We start from the raw sequence: 24,196 nt of genomic DNA on the forward strand, positions 1-24,196 counted from the left end.
ATTAAAATACCCTGAATGGTACTTGGGACATAATAACTGCTGAGATTCAGTCATCATTAATGACCAATTTTATTAATAAAACAATGAACTATTATTACTGATAATACCTTCTAAAACCCCCTAATTGGAAGTTTTGCTAAATAAATGATATTGCATTCACATGATGGCATATTACTGAACTGTTATAAATTATGGTGAAGAATTCTTCAGGACACAGAAAAACTAGGACATACTATTAAATGAGGGGAGCCAGTTATAAAAAAAGGAGAGCGAAACAGTTGGCTTAAAGTTCAACATTCAGAAAACGAAGATCATGGCATCTGGTCCCATCACTTCATGGGAAATAGATGGGGAAACAGTAGAAACAGTGTCAGACTTTATTTTGGGGGGCTCCAAATCACTGCAGATGGTGACTGCAGCCATGAAATTAAAAGACGCTTACTCCTTGGAAGAAAAGTTATGACCAACCTAGACAGTATATTCAAAAGCAGAGACATTACTTTGCCGACTAAGGTCCATCTAGTCAAGGCTATAGTTTTTCCTGCGGTCATGTATGGATGTGAGAGTTGGACTGTGAAGAAGGCTGAGCACCGAAGAACTGATGCGTTTGAACTGTGTTGTTGGAGAAGACTCTTGAGAGTCCCTTGGACTGCAAGGAGATCCAACCAGTCCATTATGAAGGAGATCAACCCTGGGATTTCTTTTGGAAGGAATGATGCTAAAGCTGAAACTGCAGTACTTTGGCCACCTCATGTGAAGAGCTGACTCATTGGAAAAGACTCTGATGTTGGGAGGGATTAGGGGCAGGAGAAGAAGGGGACGACCGAGGATGAGATGGCTGGATGGCATCACGGACTCGATGGATGTGTGTCTGAGTGACTCGATGGATGTGTGTCTGAGTGAACTCCGGGAGATGGTGATGGGCAGGGAGGCCTGGCATGCTGCGATTCATGGGGTCACAAAAAGTCAGACACAACTGAGCGACTGAACTGAACTGAACAGAGTTATAAAAACACATTAAATAGATGTTTTTATATGAAAACAAATACTGAAAGAAATGTGCTAAAATATTATCTCTGAATATTTCTGTTGATGATTTTTATTTTAGTCTTTGTAATTTTCTGGATCTTCCTAATTTCTAAATTTCCTAATTCTAATTTCCTAATTTCTAAACTGTTTTAGAAATTCTTTACTTACCATTAAATTTCTTTTGTAATGCAAGTTAAAGGTACTTTCCCAAAATTAACTAGAAAAAAAATTTTGTTTTTTGACTGTGCCACAACACGTGGAATCTTAGTTCCCCAAACAGGGATCAAACCCTCTGCTCCCACCTCAAGTGGAGGTGCAGAGTCTTAACCACTGGACCGCCTGGGAAGCCCCCTCAAAAAGAATTTTTTTTAAAGGTGCTAGGAAATATCTTGCTTTATCAAGTGGTTTCACTAAAAAAAGGGATGCATTTTAATTTGTTATGGTCAACTGCCAAAAATGGGCACCAATTCATTCCATTGCTATATACATGCCTTCATTCACTATGATTTTGCAACTTTTCCATTCAAAGGCAGAGAATGTTTCTCCATGCTCCTTGAATCTGGGCTTGGCCACGGGACCTGCTTTGGCTGACGGGACATTAGCAAACATGATTCACAAGGAGACTTGCGAAAGTACTCGTTGATTAGGGTGACCCTCCCTGAGGTCACCAAGAGAAACAGCCCTGCTGAACCCACGAGGCAATGAGGGATCGTGGGGTTAGAAGATCAGGTTCTGCAAGTGAAGGTCCATCCAAGCCCTTCCAGTCGTGGCGGAACAGGCCCTGGTGAGAAGTCCTCACAGAAGACACAGGAAACTTCTTCAAGCTACTATGTTTTGGAAGTTCTTTTCCTCCTAGCAAAACCTTAACTGACTTTTTACAAAAGTAGCTGTCAGGTAAAATGGCAGAGAATGAATGTGGGCCAAGTCCACAAGACAATCAATTCCATCCTTCAGTTTTTATCTCTAAGTCCAGCCTTCATCTGTATCAGTATTCTCCATTCTGGCTACACATTGGAATCCTCTGTGGAACTTTTAGAAAAGTACCAATAACTGTGCTCCATCTCCTAGGAATTCTGAATTAATTGGTCAGGAGTGAGGCCCAGACACTGGAATTTTTAAAAATGCTCTATATGATTATAATGTGTAGCCAGGTTTGAGTAACTCTGTTTTCCATAGGCTATTTAATGCATTGAGCATCCCTTTATAGGGATAATATTTTACAGCTTTTAAAACACCAAATAGTATCCCTTAGTAAGGGGAGATTTTATTTTTCAATAAATAAAGCAACCTTAAGTTTTGAAGATTTTAAAAATACAGATAAGTTCAAAGAAGAGACTAGCGGTTTTTTTTTTTTCTTTTTTCCCCCAACTTCCCTAATTTAGCTAGTGTTAAGCATCCTGGCACATTTACCTCATGAACCTTGACTTTATTTCTCTTAAAAATATTATTCTATAATTTGTGAAAAATCAAGCACTTGATTTGAATGGATTCAAACGACTTATAAAAGCACAAAAAACAAAAATGAAAGTTAAGAAAGATCCCAAACACTACAAAATCTTACAAGTAACAATCACTAAGAAAACATTTCATGAAGCATTTTTTGCACTAATAAATACTTTCATGTCACCTTAAGACTATCGCATAGCTATGAACTAGCTGGCTGTGGGTGTGCTCAGTCGCCCAGTCGTGTCTGACTCTTTCGACCCCATGGACTGTGTAGTCTGCCAGGCTCCTCTGTCCATGGAATTTTCCAGGCAAGAATACTGGAGTAGGTTGCCATTTCTTCCTCCAGGGGATTCCCGATCCAAGGAGTAAACCTGAGTCGCCTGCATCTCCGACATTGGTGGGCAGATTGCTGCTGCTGCTGCTAAGTCGCTTCAGTCATGTCTGACTCTGTGCAACCCCAGAGACGGCAGCCCACCAGGCTCCCCCATCCCTGGGATTCTCCAGGCAAGAACACTGGAGTGGGTTGCCACTTCCTTCTCCAATGCATGAAAGTGAAAAGTTTTATTTGTCACTGATTCCCCGACTTGGGATGCCCCCAACTAGCTGACAAAACTCTACCAAATATAGATTGCAAATAACCTATCATAAGTGGTCTTTATCACTGAGAAATATGGACTGGGTTTCCTAAAATGAGTTTGGGCGTCCCTTATTACAAATGTTCACCACTTTCATAGGTTCATCAGTCCAAAACCCTCCTTAGGATGAAGCATTGGCATTTGCAGCACGTGAACATCAAATAATGTTTTCCCTGTAATCTATTCGTTTAGATGGGTTTGTTCACAGGTTAAATTAGGCATTTGCATTTCAAGTGGCATCTCCTAGTTTTATGTGACTGTTTCAAATAAATAGACTTCCCTGGTGGTGCAAGTGGTAAAGCATCTGCCTACAACGCGGGAGACCTGGGTTCGATCCCTGGGTCAGGAAGATCCCCTGGAGAAGGCAATGGCCACTCCAGTACTCCTGCCTGGAAAATCCCATGGACGGAGGAGCATGGTAGACTACAGTCCATGGGGTTGCAAAAAGTTGGACACGACTGAGCCACTTCACTTCACTTCACTTCACTTCAAATAAAATTATTTACAGTACTGATTGTCCTTCTCAGTTCATTACACTGAAAGCTATTTCATGGCCAGGCCTTTCCTTATTAGAATCAATAGAACATAGCACGCCCTGTACTGCTTTGTCTCCTGTCTGGGGAAAGGCCCTTAATGAATCCATTAGACAAATTTTCATCTTGCCCTGCGTGCAGTCCCTACCTCACCTTCAAAACAAGGTACCAGGTTACACCCAGTTGGATGTAAATCAAGAATGCATTCCCAAATTGTAAAGCATTCCCTCCAAGTCCATGTAAAAGCAGCCAAATAAAAACCATGCTTGCTTAGGGCCGTTGTCTAATTTTAAACCCTATCTACAACCCAAGACAAGTCTGAAGGAGTTGAAGGTCAGTGGTAAATTCCATTTGGTGCTGCATGCACTGGGGTATATATAGGTTGCTAATTCTGGGAACTAACTGCTTATCTACAACAAGCCTAACCTTTTATATAGAACCACAGAAGTACTTCTGTTTAGACTGTTCTGCAAATATGAGAAACTTCTTTAAAAAAAATTAAAAAGAGAAGAAACACGGGAGAGAGGGTCCTAGGTTGTACCTGGCACATGTGGGTATCCCAGTCCACTCCCATCCCTCACCCCCCAAGCCATGGAGTTTCCAGCAGTTTTTAGAAACACACGAAATCACAGGGTAGCAGGAGCATTTCTTCTTGAAAGAATCTATTTAACCTGATGAAAAGCACTAGGCTACAATTAGAAGCTCTGTGATGACACAAAAGCAGCAAAACTGGAGGGTCAAGATGATTGTTGCTCTTGAAGACAGTACTAGGGGATCCCTGGAGTATTTGTAGGAATGCGGGCTCTTGTACTGGTTACCCAGGTGAGGATCAGTTTGAAAATTCAGTGATTTCAATTATGATATGTTCGGTTTCCTGTATGTAGATTTCTTTTTTCAAAATTTATGTATTTTTAATTGAAGGCTAATTACAATATTGCGTTGGTTTCTGCTCTACATCAACATGCATCAGGAACAGGTATACACTGTATATGCTGTGCTTAGTCGCTCAGTCATGTCTTACTCTTTGCAATGCCATGGACTGTAGCTCCTCTGTCCATGGGGATTCTCCAGGCAAGAATACTGGAGTGGGTTGCCATGCCCTCCTCCAGGGGAATCTTCCTGACCCAGGGATGGAACCCAGGTCTCCCGCATTGCAGGCGATTCTTTACCGTCTAAGCTACCAGCGAAGCCCCATACATCGTGTAATGTATTTCAATTAGAAGTTTAAGAAAGTTCTAGAAGAGGTGGGGAAATGATGTGTACATAAATTTATAAAACAAAACCTGAGACTTCAGAGAAATGTTAGCCCCCTCAGTTCCTTGCCCCCTTCTCCTCTGCTCAGGGTCATTTTAAGGATCAAAGTGCCAATTTTGAGCATTCAGTTTTCAGGTGTGGAGAGCTTTACTTTAAAGCACTTGAATACTGCTGTTTCCATTTGTGCAACAGTTATTTCAATATTTTAGCAACTCTGAATTGTGGATAGGGACCAGTGACTAATATGTTCACTTTACAGGAAAAGATACACCCTTGAGCCATCTACAAATTTAGACAAATCCTCTTCTGTATGACTTCTAATAAGAGATCCTATTGGGATATTGTGACATAAACAGTATAAAGTCCTCAGATGATCTGATGGATTGCAAAGACTCATGATAGGAAGTTTTGTGAGTCTGCCACATGTGTTTCTGAAAAAGAAGTGGATACAGTTTGGGTTATTCTTATTCTTCCAATTAAGTTCACAATGTTCCTAATATTTATTCTGAATCACAGATACTGTCAAGCCAAAAGTAAGAAAAGCACATCGAATTCAAGTTTAATAATGACATAACTACATGCTGTATTTGCTTGTTTTGTTTTGTTTTTTTCCTTTGGCTGTACCATGCAACTTATGGGATCTCAGTTCCCCAGTCAGAGATTGAACCCAGGCATTGTTTTTTGTTTGCTTTTGTTTTGGGCCACATCATGTGGCTTGCGAGATCTTAGTTCCCTGACCACAGATTGAACCTGGAGCCCTCGGCAGTGAGATCTTGGCGTCCTAACTACTGGACCAACAGGAAAAACCACTGGACCAACAGGAAACTCTCCAAGTCAGTTCCAAAGGGGATTCATAAAATAGACTGTCAATGTCTTTTTTTCCTCCTATACAGAGGAAGCAGAATATTCAGTAGCTAGAAGAGATGGAAAAAATTACCTCTAAACACTGCACATGGAACAGTCTACCCCCACTAAGCAATTCCTACTCTTAATAACAAACTCCTTCCACGTTCCCTACAGGAAGAGGAAGGCCAAAATGAGCATCTTAACAAACATATTGCTCCTAAAGATTAAAGAACGTTTGAAACTGGCTGATGGGCACATGAGGATGACTGTACCATTCTGCATCTGATTGTGTGTGTTCGTAAATTTCTAATAGTTTTAGAGGAGGGCACAGCAAGCTACTCCAGTATTCTTGCCTCGAGAATCCCATGGACAGAGGAGCCTGGTGGGTCACTCAGAGGCAGACATAGTCTAACACAGCCAGAGTCAGTCCATAGGGTTGCCGAGGGTCAGACACAACTGAGCGACTTAGCGTACACACACACACACACACACACACACACACACACACAAAATAGAATTTTACAGTGGTCCCTGGTAAGTAGCTAGGAGGAGCAATAATTTGTTTTAACATCCAGGAAGTTGAACACGGAAATGAGAAGGATATGGCAGAATGCGCAGAAACCTATACAGATTGACTGTGGGGAAAAAAAACAGCTCCAATTTCTTCCAAGTCTTGGCTATGTCAATTTCCTTTTCCAAGAAATTATATTTATTCTAAACTGACATCTCTGTACATGATAAGGTTTAAGAAAATAAAACAATCCTATTAATCCCAGCTCCTGTTCCTTTCATGTGATGTGATCTCAGAAAGAGTCCTGATACTAACATCCTTTGCATCTTTAAGGAAACACTCTTCTCATGGATATGAGAATATACTTCACAGTATTACTGTAAGAACTAAGTGAGACTTTTCCATAGTTTCAGAAATTATACCAATAACATTTAGGGAAATCAAAATGATAAAAAATGCGCATCCCAACATGTTAAACTGCTTAAGTTTCCTTATAGTTCCTCCTATTTCTCTTTGGATGTACTTACATCTAGCTTTACATGGTTTTGAGGCCATTGTGTAGACATCTTTTCATAGCAAAGAGATTTAAATGGGTTTAATTTAACACCTTCCTTAAGGATCTCATTAGTTTAGGAATTCTACACCATATTTAGGTTTTCTTAATACGAATTTGTATTAACAAATAGAAAAACACTTCACCTCTCAATTTACACCCAATTTTTTCACTCAGTTCTCAAATCAGCTTTACTAAGTAGCCATCATTACTGTGAGTTTAAACAGATGAGGGATTTAAGGTTTGGGTATCCGCGGTCAGGCTTTTCAGGCGGCTCAGTGGTAAAGAATTCACTTGTCAATGCAGGAGACGCAGGAGATCCAGATTTTGATCCCTGGGTCAGGAAGATATTCTGAGGAAGCAAATAGCAACCCACTCCAGTAATCTTGCCTGGGAAATCCCGTGGACAGAGGAGCCTAGCCGGCTACAGTCCCTGGGTTCACAAAGAATCAGATATGACTTAGTGACTAATACCACCACCCATGGTCACAAAGTTACTAAGGGCAGAACCAAAATTCATCATCAGTTTGTCTCACTCCAAAGCCCAGGATATTTCTTCAACATGAGTCCTTCCCAAGCATCAGTCATTTCCACACCACTTTCACAACAGCCACCCTAAGCAACCAAAACTGTAAAGCTTTGCCTTATATAAACTCACTTTCATTTTTACTGGTGATTACCTTTTTTTCTCACTTAAGGAGATGGAAATAAACAGAACCAACATTTCCTGCAAATCTATGTGCTACTCTGTAAAAGGGCAGAGCCAACAGTTCTCAAGGGGGGCTTCTAGCATCAGTACCCCCTGCAACTTGTTAGAACTACAAATTCTGGACCCTGCTCCGGTCCTACTGGACTGGAAATCCTGGTGCTAGGGGCCAGCAATCCATGTTTTAATGGGCTCCACCGGGGCTCTTTGACCATCTGGTGATGTCCATGTGTAGAGTCTTCTCTTGTGTTGTTGGAAGAGGGTGTTTGCTATGACCAGTGCATTTTCATGGCAAAACTCTATTAGTCTTTGCCCTGCTTCATTCCACATTCCAAGGCCAAATTTGCCTGTTACTCCAGGTGTTTCTTGACTTCCTACTTTTGCATTCCAGTCCCCTATAATGAAAAGGACATCTTTTTTGGGTGTTAGTTCTAAAAGATCTTGTTGGTCTTCATAAAACCGTTCAACTTCAGTTTCTTCAGCATTACTGGTTGGGGCATAGACTTGGATAACTGTGATATTGAATGGTTTGCCTTGGAAATTAACACAGATCATTCTGTCGTTTTTGAGACTGCATCCAAGTACTGCGGTTTGGACTCTTTTGTTGACCATGATGGCTACTCCATTTCTTCTGAGCGATTCCTGCCCGCAGTAGTAGATGTAATGGTCATCTGAGTTAAACTCACTCATTTCAGTCCATTTTAGTTTGCTGATTCCTAGAATGTCAACGTTCACCCTTGCCATCTCTTGTTTGACCACTTCCAATTTGCCTTGATTCATGGATCTGACATTCCAGGTTCCTATGCAATATTGCTCTTTACAGCATCGGACCTTGCTTCTATCACCAGTCACATCCACAGCTGGGTATTGTTTTTGCTTTGGCTTCATCCCTTCATTCTTTCTGGAGTTATTTCTCTACTGATCTCCAGCAGCATATTGGGCACCTAATGACCTGGGGAGTTCCTCTTTTGGTATCCTATCATTTTGCCTTTTCCTACTGTTCATGGGGTTCTCAAGGCAAGAATACTGAAGTGGTTTGCCATTCCCTTCTCCAGTGGACCACATTCTGTCAGGCCTCTCCACCATGACCCGCCCATCTTGAGTTGCCCCACAGGCATGGCTTGGTTTCATTGAGTTAGAAAAGGCTGTGGTCCTAGTGTGATTAGATTGACTAGTTTTCTGTGAGTATGGTTTCAGTGTGTCTGCCCTCTGATGCCCTCTTGCAACACTTACCACCCTCTTCCAACCACAAAAGAAGACTCTACACATGGACATCACCAGATGGTCAACACCAAAATCAGACTGATTATATTCTCTGCAGCCAAAGATGGAGAAGCTCTATACAGTCAACAAAAACAAGACCAGGAGCTGACTGTGGCTCAGATCATGAACTCCTTATTGCCAAATTCAGACTTAAATTGAAGAAAGTAGGGAAAACCACTAGACCATTCAGGTATGACCTAAATCAAATCCCTTATCTATACAGTGGAAGTGAGAAATAGATTTAAGGGCCTAGATCTGATAGATAGCGTGCCTGATGAACTATGGATGGAGGTTCGTCACATTGTACAGGAGACAGGGATCAAGACCATCCCCATGGAAAAGAAATGCAAAAAAGCAAAATGGCTGTCTGGGGAGGCCTTACAAATAGCTGTGAAAAGAAGAGAGGCGAAAAGCAAAGGAGAAAACGAAAGATATAAGCATCTGAATGCAGAGTTCCAGAGAATAGCAAGAAGAGATAAGAAAGCCTTCTTCAGTGATCAATGCAAAGAAATAGAGGAAAACAACAGAATGGGAAAGACTAGAGATCTCTTCAAGAAAATTAGAGATACCAAGGGAACATTTCATGCAAAGATGGGCTCGATAAAGGACAGAAATGGTTTGGACTTAACAGAAGCAGAAGATATTAAGAAGAGGTGGCAAGAATACATAGAAGAATTGTACAAAAAAGACCTTCACGACCCAGATAATCATGATGGTGTGATCACTAATCTAGAGCCAGACATCTTGGAATGTGAAGTCAAGTGGGCCTTAGAAAGCATCACTATGAACAAAACTAGTGGAGGTGATGGAATCCCAGTTGAGCTATTTCAACTCCTGAAAGATGATGCTGTGAAAGTGCTTCACTCAATAGGCCAGCAAATTTGGACAACTCAGCAGTGGCCACAGGACTGGAAAAGGTCAGTTTTCATTCCAATCCCAAAGAAAGGCAATGCCAAAGAATGCTCAAACTACTGCACAGTTGCACTCATCTCACATGCTAGTAAAGTAATGCTCAAAATTCTCCAAGCCAGGCTTCAGCAATATGTGAACCGTGAACTTCCTGATGTTCAAGCTGGTTTTAGAAAAGGCAGAGGAACCAGAGATCAAATTGCCAACATCCGATGGATAATGGAAAAAGCAAGAGAGTTCCAGAAAAACATCTATTTCTGCTTTATTGACTATGCCAAAGCCTTTGACTGTGTGGATCACAATAAACTGTGGAAAATTCTAAAAGAGATGGGAATACCAGACCACCAGACCTGCCTCTTGAGAAATCTGTATGCAGGTCAGGAAGCAACAGTTAGAACTGGACATGGAACAACAGACTGGTTCCAAATAGGAAAAGGAGTAAATCAAGGCTGTATATTGTCACCCTGCTTATTTAACTTCTATGCAGAGTACATTATGAGAAACGCTGGACTGGAAGAAACACAAGCTGGAATCCAGATTGCCGGGAGAAATATCAATCACCTCAGATATGCAGATGACACCACCCTTATGGCAGAAAGTGAAGAGGAACTAAAAAGCCTCTTGATGAAAGTGAAACACAGTGAAAAAGTTGGCTTAAAGCTCAACATTCAGAAAACGAAGATCATGGCATCTGGTCCCATCACTTCATGGGAAATAGAGGGGCAAACAGTAGAAACAGTGTCAGACTTTATTTTGGGGGGCTCCAAAATCACTGCAGATGGTGATTGCAGCCATGAAATTAAAAGACGCTTACTCGTTGGAAGAAAATTCATGACCAACCTAGATAGTATATTCAAAAGCAGAGACATTACTTTGCTGGCTAAGGTCCGCCTAGTCAAGGCTATGGTTTTTCCTGTGGTCATGTATGGATATGAGAGTTGGACTGTGAAGAAGGCTGAGCGCCGAAGAATTGATGCGTTTGAACTGTGGTGTTGGGGAAGACTCTTGAGAGTCCCTTGGACTGCAAGGAGATCCAACCAGTCCATTCTGAAGGAGATCAACCCTGGGATTTCTTTGGAAGGAATGATGCTAAAGGTGAAGCTCCAGTACTTTGGCCACCTCATGTGAAGAGTTGACTCATTGGAAAAGACTCTGATGCTGGGAGAGATTGGGGGCAGGAGGAGAAAGGGACGACAGAGGATCAGATGGCTGGATGGCATCATGGACTTGATGGACGTGAGTCTGAGTGAACTCTGGGAGATGGTGATGGACAGGGAGGCCTGGTGTGCTGCGATTCATGGGGTCGCAAAGAGTCGCACACGACTGAGCGACTGAACTGAACTCAACTGACCGGGGCTCCTGAAGCATGGTCTATCTGGGAACCACTATACTATATACCTTATCTTATTTAATATTCATAACATCTCCTGAGACTAAATTTATTATTCCCACCATCACAGATGGGTTAACTGAGACAGCATAGACTAAGACCAGTATCACATAGTTAGCAGGTAATGGGAGCCAACATTTAACCTGCACTTATCTGGTTCAAAGCCTTTTCATAGCATCACGTGCACTCGAGGGGAGATATCGGGAGATGCCATTGCTGTGGTTCAGAGAGAGTAGAGATCTAGATGGTAACGAGATCTGTAGACACCGATTATATATCTGTTATGACTGTGACATGCAACGAACATTTTACTGTTTTAAAGAGTCACTGAGGGACTTCCCTGGTGGTCCAATGGTTGGGATTCTGCGCTTCTATTACACCGAACACAGTTTGATCTCTGCTCAGGGAACTAAAGATCCCAAAAGACACACAGCGTGGCCAAAAATACATAAAACCTAAAACCTTGGTTCTTCTAGAAAAGATTAATTTCAGACAGTTGCTAGAAAATTGATTGGAGGTGGAATGAAAGTTGCAAAAAAAAATGGCCTTGCCGGGTCTAAAGCAGTACCTACATTAATCCTTTCTGCATGACTTCAAGTCGTGTTAAGTTCAGCTTACTGGATATTTATGAATAGGAATGGTATCTGTACATAATTAAGTGTGTATATATATGGTAATCCAATTGTTCTTGTTTTGTATAATGTTGTTCTAGGAATTCGGGATTAAAAGCTAATTAGGAGCAGTATTTCTAGATTATTTGCTTCACAGGATTGGGGGAGAAATCACTGGGCACAGATTCCCCAGTAAAGAGGATGACCCAGGAACTCCCCTGAGGGTTCAGTGGTCAAGAATCTGCCTGCCAATGCAGGGGGCAAAGGTTTGATCCCTGGTTCAGGAAGATTCCACATGCAATGGGGCAACTTGAGTCCGTTCTCCGCAACTATGGAAGCCCCCAGGCCCTAAAGCCGGTGCTCTGCAACACGAGAAGCCACTGCAGTGAGAGGGCCTTGCACTGCGACGGGGAGGGGCCCCGTCCGCCACAACTCGAGAAAGTCCCCAGCAACTCAGACCCCATGCAGCCAACAGCAAACAAATAAATATATTTTTTAAAAGAAGATGATCCAAGTGTTATCCAGCACAACCGATGGCCAGAGGCATCACAAATAAATGCCTTCAAATGGCTAGGACTTCAGTATAGTCCTGTCTTTTTTGTTTAATCCCTAGGTCAACCCCATGGACTGTAGCCCACTAGGCTCTTTTGTCCATGGGATTTCCCAGGCAAGAATACTGGAGTGGGTGGTCACTTCTTTCTCCAGGAGATCTTCCCAACCCAGGGATTGAACCCTCGTCTTCTGCATTGGCAGGCGGGTTCTTTACCACTGAGCCACCAGGTTAGTATAGTTTAATTACGTAAATACTCTGTAACCTGTCTAAGGTTTCTGTACCAAGGGCCAGGCTGACATCTAGATTCTCAAGAGCCAGGATATATCATAACCTTCTCTGACCTCAGATTACTTCCCCAGGAACCACCTACATTTATCAAAGAGACAAAACAAGCAAAACAGGCCTGCCGCCCTAATACAATATTGTGGAAATCATGTCCAACTGTATTATGTGTATTTAACATTATCTGGCCATATGGAAATGATGTCATGTGAAAACTCTGCTCAGCAGACAGGAACCCAAGGAAAGGATCTGTTTAGTGTAATTTCCCCTTCAATCTGAATTTACCTCCATGTCAACAAAAATGAGTGCCACTGTGGACTGTCATTCAGGCACGAAAAAATAACTCGAGTATAAGCCTGAATGTTCTAATAATGTTCATTAAAACAGGATTCTTCCAGTCTGATTATGTTCATCATTCTCAATCAATGGTACGATCAACATGATTGAATGCATCCTTTGTGGCACTGGAAACCCAACTCTAAATTTAGGCTGATGTTCAGAGAACACAATGCATACTTTGAAAAAGCCTGGGGGCTGATCCAGCCACACCCAGATTTAAGGTTGGGGTAACCTTTCCAGAGAGAACACAGACCTTCCCAAGAGCTCAGTGTTTACTTTTGTTGAGAGCTACACCTGCAGAAACGTTCCTCAAGTTTCTGCTGTTGTTTTTCCTTAACCTTTCATCTCCTCATGCTCCTGTTTTTTCCAAGCCAATAGCTAAGGGTTGAAGGTGAAGGTGAAGGTTTTTGTTGCTCAGTCACGTCCAACTTTTTTCGACCCCAAGGACTTTAGCCCACCAGGCTCCTCTGTCCATGGGATTCTCCAGGCAAGAATAGTGGAGTGGGTAGCCATTTGCTTCTCCAGGGGATCTTTCCGACCCAAGGATTGAACCTGGGTCTCCTGCGTTGCAGGTACATTCTTTACCATCTGAGCCACCAGGAAAGCCCCTAAGGGGTACTCTGGGTCAGATTTTGACAGAAGAAGCCCACTCTGTGAACCGGGAGCAGCCAAGTGGGACACAAACCGCAGGGCTGGGTAAGTGCCAAGCTGTGGGAGATACTCAGACTTAGGGCAGATAAGACAGAAACCAGCTGGCAGTACCCACCTAGGGAACTGGTGCTCGCTCCGGGCATCAGAGGAGACTGCACGGGCCCAGCTGGCTACCTGGGAACCAGTTTTCATTTGTTTATTGGACCACTCAGCTCTTAGTTCCCTGACCAGGGATCGAACCTGCACCCTTTATAGTGGAAGTATGGAGTCTTAACCACTGGACCATCAGGGAAGTCCCTGAGAATCAGTCTTCTAAGTAATGATTCTGCCCTATTAACATTCCAGCTGAAACTCTTAAAATTCCACAAGGACTGGTTATCTTTCTCTTTACTGCTATCACTTCTTGGCCTAGCTGTTACGGAATTATACTGTTAGGCAGATAGAACAGGGAAAAAGAGTCTAAAGTGGCGGTGGCTACAAGACAAGGAAGGGAAAAGCCCGCGAAAATGACACAAAAGAAGGTCCGAGGACCAGAGTGAGGACCTCAGGTAAAACAAACAGCACTCCTGGCTGGCCCAATCTACAAAGGACAGGCCCAGGGAGAGATAGACATATAAACAGAGGAGCCAGTGCCAGCTCTCTCTCCCGTGCGCTGGGACGCTCTTCTCCTCGTGTCTTTAGACGACATGACCTCACGCCTCGAAGATGGATTTTCCTGCTATCTTCTAAATAAAATAAAGCTGTAACACTGAGCTGTAACACTGATTTGTCTAAGAGCTATAACATGGTCCATTCAAGACCTGAGAGCTTAACATGGTCTATCCAAGACCTGAGAGCTGGACACGCCGAGGGGGCTTTAAGGTCCGTCACTCCAAATCTTTGCTGTCATGAGATAAAGAATTGAGGAACATACACTCTCGTGACAATACCTTTCAGCCTACCCACTGTTTCTCTGATTCTTACTATCAAAAATTACTACTCCCCACTTCAGATAGGGGACATCACTCTCTGAACTTTTTTTTTTTTCAGACTTCGATAGCTGATTAACAATGTCGTGATAGTTTCAGGCACCCAGCAGTGACTCAGCCATACATATGCATGTATTCAATGTCTCCTAACTGTCCAGCCCCTCCCCAGACCCAACCCACAAGCATCAAACCCTCTTCAGGCACAGCAATAGGTCACAGTGTAGGGGTAGTGATGGAAAAGATAAAAATGGATATCACATTTCTCACCCTAAAAGAACTCAAACAAGGAGGAGGAAGGGCAGAGGGGCTTTTCACTTAGCAGGTAGTTATAATTCAGTGCTGGGAGCTGTGGCAGGGTGAATAGGAATACCAGCTGTCTGGGAGGTGGGTTATCAAGGATGGCTTCTGGAGGAGGTGACTTCCAAGGAGGGTTACAAAGGATGCATAGGAATAGTCAGAGATGATAGGAAGGGTAGCTCAGAGAAGACATCATAAAAAGCCACCAAAAAAAATTAAGGGAAAATCGCAGAAGTGTGTAGGACCAAGCAGTTGCTGGGATATGAAGCATGAGGCCTTAGGTACAAAGCAGTGAGGGGAGAGAGATGGGGTAAGGGGGTAGGGGGGTCAGGTCAGAGAGTCCTGCTGTGTTGGGGAGCTCCCTGGCAGTCTAGGGGTTCATGCCCAGGTTCATTTCCTGGTCAGGGGACTGAGATCCTGCAAGCTGAACGGCATGGCCAAAATTTAAAAAAATAAAATATGTACATATTAACAAAATACATAATGGGACTTCCCAGGCGGTCCAGAGTTTAAGACTCTGTGCTCCCACTTCGAGGGGCACCAGTTCAGTCATTGGTGGGGAGGCTAAGCCGCCCCATGGTATGGCTAAAAAATTAAACAAACAAGTGAACCATCAAAAATGCTTCAGAAAATTTTAAATGAAAATTAGTTTCCTAAATGTCTGCATATGATCTATTTAAACAGAGGTTACATCTTGTCAACTTCTGTTTCTCACTCACAATTTGTTGTCATTCAGCTGCTAAGTCCTGTCTGACTCTTTGCGACCCCATGGACTGCAGCACGCCAGGGTTCCCTGTCCTTCACCATCTCCTGAGCTTGCTCAAACTCATGTCCATTGAGTCAGAGATGCCATCCAACCATCTCATCCTCCGTTGCCCCATTCTCCTCCTACCCTCAATCTCTTGCCCCATTCTCCTCCTACCCTCAATCTTTCCCAACATCAGGGTCTTTTCCAATGAGTCAGCAATACAGTGCCTAAAAAAACAGCCATTCTCCTTTTTGCTGTGTATTTTGTGAACTTAAAAAAAAAAAAAGTGTACTATTTTCCACACACAATGTTTGATTAATTTTATTATCTATAAACTTAATAAAATATCCCTGGAAGAATACAAGGAAGCAACAATATGGGCAGCTCATAGAGTTAAAAAATTTAACTTAAAAATTTTAAAGCTCTTGAATATATTTCTTATTTTTAAGAATAGGGACGGAGATAATCAGGGGGAAAAAAACCCCACATTTTGAGGTTGTTGGAGTTGGGGGGGGGGGTGGATTAGCTCAATATACCCAAACCTGATGAACTAAAGAGTCACTAAACCTGAGAATGCAACCATTCAAATCTCAAAACTTAAATTCCATAAAGTCATACCTATTTCCTTCCAGAGCCACCCTCAGTTCACAGAACAGTGCCAGATACCACGCGGGGTTTAATAAGTATTTGTTAATTGCTGAACACAGACACAGCACCAACATTCCTGTTTTGGTTTTTTTTTTAAGACTTCTTTTCTATTCTGTAGGGAGACAATGTCCTCAAGATTCTTCATGTTCTTTTTGTTACCGTTTAGCAGTGACTAGGTTCAAAGTCAGCCTGGATGGGTCTCGCCCACCAGCCTCTGTGAGCAGCAGAGGAGCCCTGAAGAGTACTTCCCAGGTCCACTGGCTGCACGAAGGGGGAGCCAGACCACAGCCTGGTCTAGAGCGGGCTTGGAAAGCAGGTACAGAAGCCTGGGTGGGTCGTGGCAGCTGGTTCCAGCAAGGGCACCTTCCTGTGACTCCAAACATACACACACACACACACACACACACACACACACACACACACACACACACATTCTTCCATATCCCTGCTAACCTGATTTCTAGCTTAGAGTGGTCAGGTGGGGCTTACTTTCACTGTTCTCTGCATTTTTCCTCCAAACTCGTCCTTTCACCTTTCTGGGGTTCTGCAGGGAATTTGTTTTAGATATACAGAAAAGAAAAAAACAAAACAAGACCGTTCCTTCTCCTGGTACAAGAGAAACACTTCAAACTTCAGGGCTCGCAAATCCAGGATCAGACCCCAGCTTTGCCTTGGACAAGCTATGTGAACCAAGCACATCCCTGATGGCTCAGATGGTAAAGAATCCGCCTGCGATACAGCAGAGCCGGGTTCAATCCCTGAGTCAGGAAGATCTCCTGGAGAAGGAAATGGCAACCCGCTCCAGTATTCTTGCCTGGAGAAATTTCATGGACAGAGGAACCTGGCGGGCTACAGTCCATGGGGTTGCAAAGAACGGACAGGACTGAACCACTACACTGCTACTAAGCCTCGTTTTCTTCATCTGTACATGAGGATAACAATGATTATTTCTCATAATTAAAAGAGGTGCTATGGAGCATAACACACCTAGCACAAACTGTGTTAACAAAAACGGTATTGCATGCCATGTACAGAACGTTTACACTTATTTGTGAACAATTAGGGTAACACTCACTGTGAAATGGAGCAGGACTCTGCCTATGGTCCTTGTCCCCACCCCCCATGTCCTCTGCCTGCCTTTTGTCTATGGAAGAACTTTAGCCAAAGAATAAGTTGAATCAGAGAAGTGAGAAAATGCAGAAACAAAGGAAAATAGTCCAAGCAGACCAAATAATAACAATGCTGTCATTAAGCACAGTCGAGGACCTTTAGTTCCTTCTCAAGGGCTACAGATAAATGAGTATCTGAGCCATATCCTGTGAGCTGTCTTATAGATACTGAAACCTCAGGTAAGTTAACCACTTGATGGTAAGACCATAGCCGTGACATAAGCTGCCACAATTCCAAGAACTGGTGTCAAGGATATTGGAACAAACCAACCACTGGTGACCAATTTCAAGATGACTGTCAGTGCCGACTGTGCTGTTTCTGCCCACAGCCCCTCCCGCAGATTATGAAAGCTCTTGCCCACTGGTTGTCAGCAGGGGAAAGCCCTCCTTTGGACAGAAGTCTGCCCTCCCTGCTCCGTGGTCAGCATCCAAAATAAAGCAAACCTTCCTTTCCACCAACTTCGCTTCTTTTGAGCAGCAAGCAACCGCACCCCACTTTCAGTTGCTACTTAAACTGGGAAAAAAGGTTGATTTACTCCCCCTCTTGCAAGTCTTTGAGAACTGTTAACTGCAAGCCTCTGCCCCCAACCACCTTGCCAGTCCTTTTCGCTCCCCTCTTTAAGTAAGTTTCTATAACTGCCACTCTAGATTAGCCCTCAGGGATGCTGAGCTATTGGGCACCTAACAATTGCTGTGAGTCCACGTTCAGGTATGAAGGTGGCACTCGTATGCGCCAACAATAGCGATACTGCAGCCAAGAGAAGGGAGGTATTTCCAGCGTGGCGGGCTTGGGGTCACCTCCCCGCAGGGCTGACACCCACAGGCAGGCTGGCACAATAACAGAAACCAGTGCATTGGGACATCGCCAGGAAGAGGCCCTACAGGTCACACGGACCTTCCCAGACAACATATGGGAAACAGAACTTTGAGAAGAAACCTAGTCCTGAATCTAAAGAGGGAATCTGCTGCTGTTTCCTGCCTCCATGCCTCAAATACCTTAGCCCCAAATTATCATGAACAACGGGAAAGACTTCCACAGTCTATCAAAACAAGAGCCTGCAAAGGGCAACTTCTAATAAGAAAATGGGACTTAACAATTGAGTAGTTGAGTAGTGACTTGGGGTCAGCTCCAGCTAGAATGTCTCTCCGCACGTTTCAACTCACTGTGACTCACTCCCCCAGGCAATAAAATATCAGACTAGATTTACTGAACCAAGTCAGTTGAGACCTGGACACCTGGTCAGGTCTGAGACTAGAGACGTTCAAGCCAGAGTGATAATTTGTAAACATCCAAAGATGAAACAGCCCCGTGAACTTTGAGCATCAGTATAATACTGTGTAACAGTCTCTAAGAGAAACACCACCGATTTCATTCAATTCATAGGATGCTTATTCAAAATCAGTCTCATTCTGTCACAACTGTTCTTATCAAGGACTATGAAAGGCATTCATTCAAAAGACTGAGGTATTGTATGTCAATTATACCTCAATTAAAAAAAAAAAAGACTGAGCTCAAGGTGAAGAACTAAGTGATACACTCTCAAAGGTAGTTTTGCAAGAGCTCCAGGAAATTGGCATATTTCTTAGATCACTATATAGCACAGTTATAAGATGGTAGTGTATGTGTGTGTTAGTTACTCAGTTGTGTCTGACTCTTTGGGACCCCAGGGACCTTAGCCCACCAGGCTCCTCTGTCCATGGGATTCTCCACGTAAGAATATTCGAGTGGGTTGCCATTCCTTCCCTTCAGGGGATCTTCCCAACGCAGTGATCAAACCCGGGTCTCCTGCACTGTGGGCAGATTCTTCACCATCTTAGCCACCAGGGTGGCCCATAAGACAGTAGCTGCTGCTGCTGCTGCTAAGTTGCTTCAGTCTGTGTGACCCCATAGACGGCAGCCCACCAGGCTCCCCCGTCCCTGGGATTCTCCAAGCAAGAACACTGGGGTGGGGTGCCATTTCTTTCTCCAAAAGACAGTAGAGCTGCCACTAAAAAGCAAGCTGACTAATCACTTTTCAGGCATTTATTTATTTTTTTCCCAAATAATTTCAAAGAAGAGCTGAATGTTAGCACACTCAATCTATGGATAAGAGGAAAAAAAAAAAAAAGGAATGGAAGTTCATACCCACCTGGGATCCTATTAAGAGTCACCCAGAAATGTTCGTCGGGAGAATAGGTATCTTTGGACCACTGGAGCAGATCAATGGCCCTTCGGTCTTGGAAGACAAACTTGACGAACTCTCTGGTGAGGGCCACGTAAGCAGTGCCAAAGTAGATGGTCAACTGGTGGGGAGGTGAGGTTTTCAAAATACCGGTATTTTTCATAAAAGAGCCACCTCTGCCCAAGCACTCCCGGTAGACATATCGAGTCCGCTTTACAGCGTGGTCAGGAGGCAGCACTCCGGGGGTGATGTTTTTCCCTTTAAATCCTTTGAGATGCTGAATGATCTCCCTGTTGGTTTTCAGGGGGAAATCTTGCCCGCAGGTGTTGATGGAGTATTTCCACGGAACTTCAGAAGCTAAAAGGTCTTGCAGGCAGTTCAGGTCAGCCTGGAGCCTGGAAATTCCTGCGTAGACCACAGGCTCCATCTTTGAAGCAAGAAAAGCATTCTTGAAGCAACTCAGCAGCTGCCACACAGACTTCTTAAAGTGAATTGTGGCTTTCTCATCCACGTGAACGCAGTAGACATTCTGGGGCATATAGATGGCCCTGAAGAGTCTTTCAAAAGTGTTAAAATCCTTATGGATGACCATGACATATGCCAAAGGGAACTCGGCTTCTTCTTTCGACAAAGGCCTTGTGATGTAGCGATTCTGGATCAGGTAGTCCTTGCAAGGGACACTTCCTACGGGGGACGTCAATGTCTTTTCCCACAAAAAGGTTGACCTCTCATCTAAGGCATCCTTACAGGCGTGTATCCCCAAGTCTCTTTCAATGGAGCTATCCCTGTGATTTTTTGGTTTGCTTAACTGGCCACTGTAAAGGATCACAAAAATAACCACACTGACTCCCATGAAAGCAAAAAACCAATACTTCCAGAAGTTCATTTTTTTCACTTCCCTGGGGAAGCAGTCTCTCTCTAAAGACTGAGAAATAATCGGTTCCTGAAACAAGAGTGAAGACGTAGAACTGACTTCTTTTGCCAATCTTGGAATTTCAACAGCTTCTCAAGCAGGCTTCCTTCTGCCGGGTCCTTTAATCCTCATTTACTCTCTGCTTCTGGGTGCTGTTCATCCTCTCCTGGCAACCGCCAGAGACGCTTCTTAAAGCGCCCTGGGCTCTGGCCTCCGTGGTGCCACTCGGCTGCCGGCAGAAGGCGCCGGGCTCAGGGCAGCTCCCGGAAGCCCTTCTCATTTGCATACAAGACAGTCTGGAGTGCCGGCTCCTTTCACTGGGGCTGTTTCCTGGGTTTCACTCCGCCCCCCTCCATGCAATCTATGTGGCCTGATCTCCCTTCTCACGCTTTCCCCTTCCTTTTCAAGTTAAATGGTTCTCCTTTTTCTAGCTCGCCCCGCCAAGCTGCTAGCAGTCTTTGAAAACCACTGCCTGTGGACTTCTCCTTCTCGGGTTTATTTCGCTTTCTGGGTCTCTGCCACTTTATTTCATTTCAGTGTTATCTCTACCTCTGGGCGTATAAGACAGACACAGACAAGAAAAAAACCCCTTGCAACATGCCTAAGTAGAAGATTATTGGAGAAAAAAAAATCTGATGGCAAGGTAGGTGTTCCCTGAATTAAATCAGACAGTTTCTGATGATGTTATGTAGCATATATATGTCCATGGGTGGAGGAAAAAATGAATTACACTTTCAAGGGCAGGGGATGAGGGCAGAAGGAAGCTAGGAGTGACTTGATATTCAGGAGTCGATGTAGAGGCATAAATGAAACGCACTTTAGTTCCACCTGCCTGGGAGAAAAGTGATAGCTTGTTCCCAGCGAGCAAAGGTTGGTTCCCATTTCACACAGAGCTTCAGATAACGAGCTGTAGACACAGTATTATCTAGCACGTGTGGTGTAACTAGCCACTGGGTCTCTAACAGCCTGACATCCTCAGACTGGAGGTCACTTCAGAGAGCTCCAAAGAGTCACCTCTTAACCCAGCCCCTCTCCTACTTCCTTACTCTGAAGGGAGAACAAAGGCTTCGGGACTGAGGCAAAATTCCTGGAAGTCTCCTTCAGTGCAGTTCAGGGAAGACAGGGACAGCAGCTCAGCAGGTATGGTCACATGACAGATGCCTTCTCAAAGCTCACCTGAGCCAGGTGCCTCCAGCGCTCAGCAAACGTGGAGTGTTCAAGGCAGGTGGTAAGGATGCTTCTGGGGGAAAGTTAGTGAGCCAACTAAGAGATTAACTCTGGCAGCCACGGGAGCTGAAAACGGCCCTGCTCCCACCTCCCTCCTGCAGTCACTCAACAATCTTGCCTGTCTTGGCGTGACATGGCAGCTGAGCAGCTGCTTCTGTTAGGAAGACACGAGCCTGTAATGCCGTACTCTACCCGGCCCCCTTCCCCCCCAGCCCACTCCTCAGTTGCCTATGGTTCACTGGACTGATGAATGGCAACAGTGGCCTGGATGTGACTGAGAATGAAAAATGCCACCTGCCGTGTCAGTCAACAAAGGATGTCTCTGCCATCAAATGACAGCCGCCATCCCCCCTTCCCCCACACACGGGGGTGAGTCCTGAGAGGACTCAGGATGGAAACACAGGATGCCTGCCATCAAGCCACCATCAGTCGCTGCAGCCGCCCCCAGCGGCGTACCCTGAGGAGGCCCCGGATGACAAAGCACCAGATACTGGCCTTGGAGAGCTGAAGGGCATATCAAAGGGTGATTTCACTGAGCCTGGACTCTTGCATCTTTCCAGAAATAGAAAAGTGCTAAATTCATTAACTGGAGATGTCTGGTTTTCTTTCATTAACAGTCATCTTTTGAGATGCCTACTACCTGGTCTTTGTGATAAATAAAACTATGTATCCTGGCTCCTCCTTTATCTCTTCAGAGCAATGCCAGGCTTGAAGTCCTCAGAATGTCTGCCCAATAAAAGAAGTCTCGGGACTTCCCGCTGGTCCAGAGGTTAAGAATCCGCCTTGCAGTGCAAGGGACTCGCTCAGGTTCCATCCCTGGTCAGGGAACTAAGATCCCTCCTGGTTGAAGCAACTAAGCCCACTGGCCACAACTATTGAAACCCCCATGCTCTGGAACTTGAGTGCTGCAACTGAGACCCAACACAGCCAAATAAATAAATACATAAATTAATTAGTGTGTTTTTTTTTTAAACACACACATAATTCTCAATTTTTAGGTTGTGCTATTTTTTTTTCCGTCGACCTGATGGATATTGACTTGGATAGAGACCCAAAAAGCTGGCAGGAATCTTAAAAATCACCCTAACACAATTCTATATTTTACAGACCAGGAGATTAAGGCTAACACAAATATTTTTCCCAAAGTTATGCAGCTGGGTAGGATCCAAAGGCTTAATTCTGTAGCTCCCTGGTCCAAAAGCCAAAGCCAGTCTAATTGTTGTCAAATCCCAGCTGGTCAGTGACCGGCAGTATGAGCAAGGTGGAGTTACACTTAACCTCTCTAAGCATCAGGTTCTTTGTTTTCCAGATGGAAATAAAAGTACTTCCTATTTCACATGGTTCTTAAGAACAGTGAGTGAGATAGCTCTCATCTAGGGTTTATATATCTGTTTGTTTATGTTCAATAAGCATTAGCAATTCTTGTTGCTTTTATTTGCTTTTTGAAAAATGTTCAACATTTCTGACCCTGTTAAAGAACTGATATTTTGACTTCTGTTCTCAGTAATGGAAACGAAAAACATTTACCTTCTTAGAGTTTTTAAATGGTTTGACTTATTGCCACTCCAAAAGAGGGAAGGTTAAATGGTTTTCAGTATTTTCTTTCCCCACTGAAATCTCCCTTTATCCTGAGACTGGGGACAGTAGAAATGCAAGTATATGAAGGAAAGCACTGAATGGTTTGCCTTCATGCCTTGATATTCCTTCTTTCTTACTTCTTGTTAGAGACACACCCTTTTCTTCAAAGAATAATGGCAGGACTTAGGGGAGGCTGAGCTATTTCAAATCCTAAAAGATGATGCTGTGAAAGTGCTGCATTCAATATGCCAGCAAATTTGGAAAACTCGGCAGTGGCCACAGGACTGGAAAAGGTCAGTTTTCATTCCAATCCCAAAGAAAGGCAATGCCAAAGAATGCTCAAACTACCTCATAATTGCATTCATCTCATATGCTAGCAAAGTAGTGCTCAAAATTCTCCAAGCCAGGCTTCAACAGTATGTGAACTGTGAACTTCCAGATGTTCAAGCTGGATTTAAAAAAGGCAGAAGAACCAGAGATCAAATTGCCAACATCCACTGGATCATAGAAAAAGCAAGAGAGTTCCAGAAAAACATCTACTTCTGCTTCATTGACTATGCTAAAGCCTTTGATTGTGTGTATCACAACAAATTGTGGAAAGTTCTTAAAGAGATAGGAATACCAGACCACCTGACCTGCCTCCTGAGAAATCTGTATCCAGGTCAAGAAGCAACAGTTAGAACTGGACATGGAACAACAGATTGGTTCCAAATTGGGAAAGGATTACGCCAAGGCTGTATACTGTCACCCTGCTTATTTAACTTATATGGACAGTACATCAAGCGAAATGCCAGGCTGGAAGAAGCACAAACTGGAATCAAGATTGCGGGGAGAAATATCAATAACCTCAGATATGCAGATGACACTACTCATGGCAGAGAGCGAAGAACTGAAGAGCCTCTTGAAGAAAGTGTAAGAGGAGAGTGGAAAAAACTGGTTTAAAACTCAGCATTCAAAAAACGAAGATCATAGCAT

General features: G+C 43.7%; 1 protein-coding gene across 12 annotated transcripts in view; it reads right to left on the reverse strand.

The window, feature by feature from the left end:
* Positions 1-24,196, reverse strand: part of LOC101106554 (glucosaminyl (N-acetyl) transferase 2 (I blood group)) — a 109,587-nt gene that overhangs the window by 25,505 nt on the left and 59,886 nt on the right. For 2 of the 12 annotated variants that reach the window (XM_012101307.4, XM_060403520.1), the window contains exon 1: positions 19,471-20,511. The exons of the other annotated variants lie outside the window; for them this stretch is intronic. In XM_012101307.4, coding sequence (XP_011956697.1) covers positions 19,471-20,389 — 919 coding nt within the window. In that variant the 5' untranslated portion in view covers positions 20,390-20,511. Of the gene's footprint in view, positions 1-19,470; positions 20,512-24,196 lie in introns of those variants that run through there. 12 annotated transcript variants of the gene reach the window in all.

Source organism: Ovis aries, chromosome 20, assembly GCF_016772045.2.
Source record: "Ovis aries strain OAR_USU_Benz2616 breed Rambouillet chromosome 20, ARS-UI_Ramb_v3.0, whole genome shotgun sequence".
NCBI classification, from domain to species: Eukaryota; Metazoa; Chordata; class Mammalia; order Artiodactyla; family Bovidae; genus Ovis; species Ovis aries.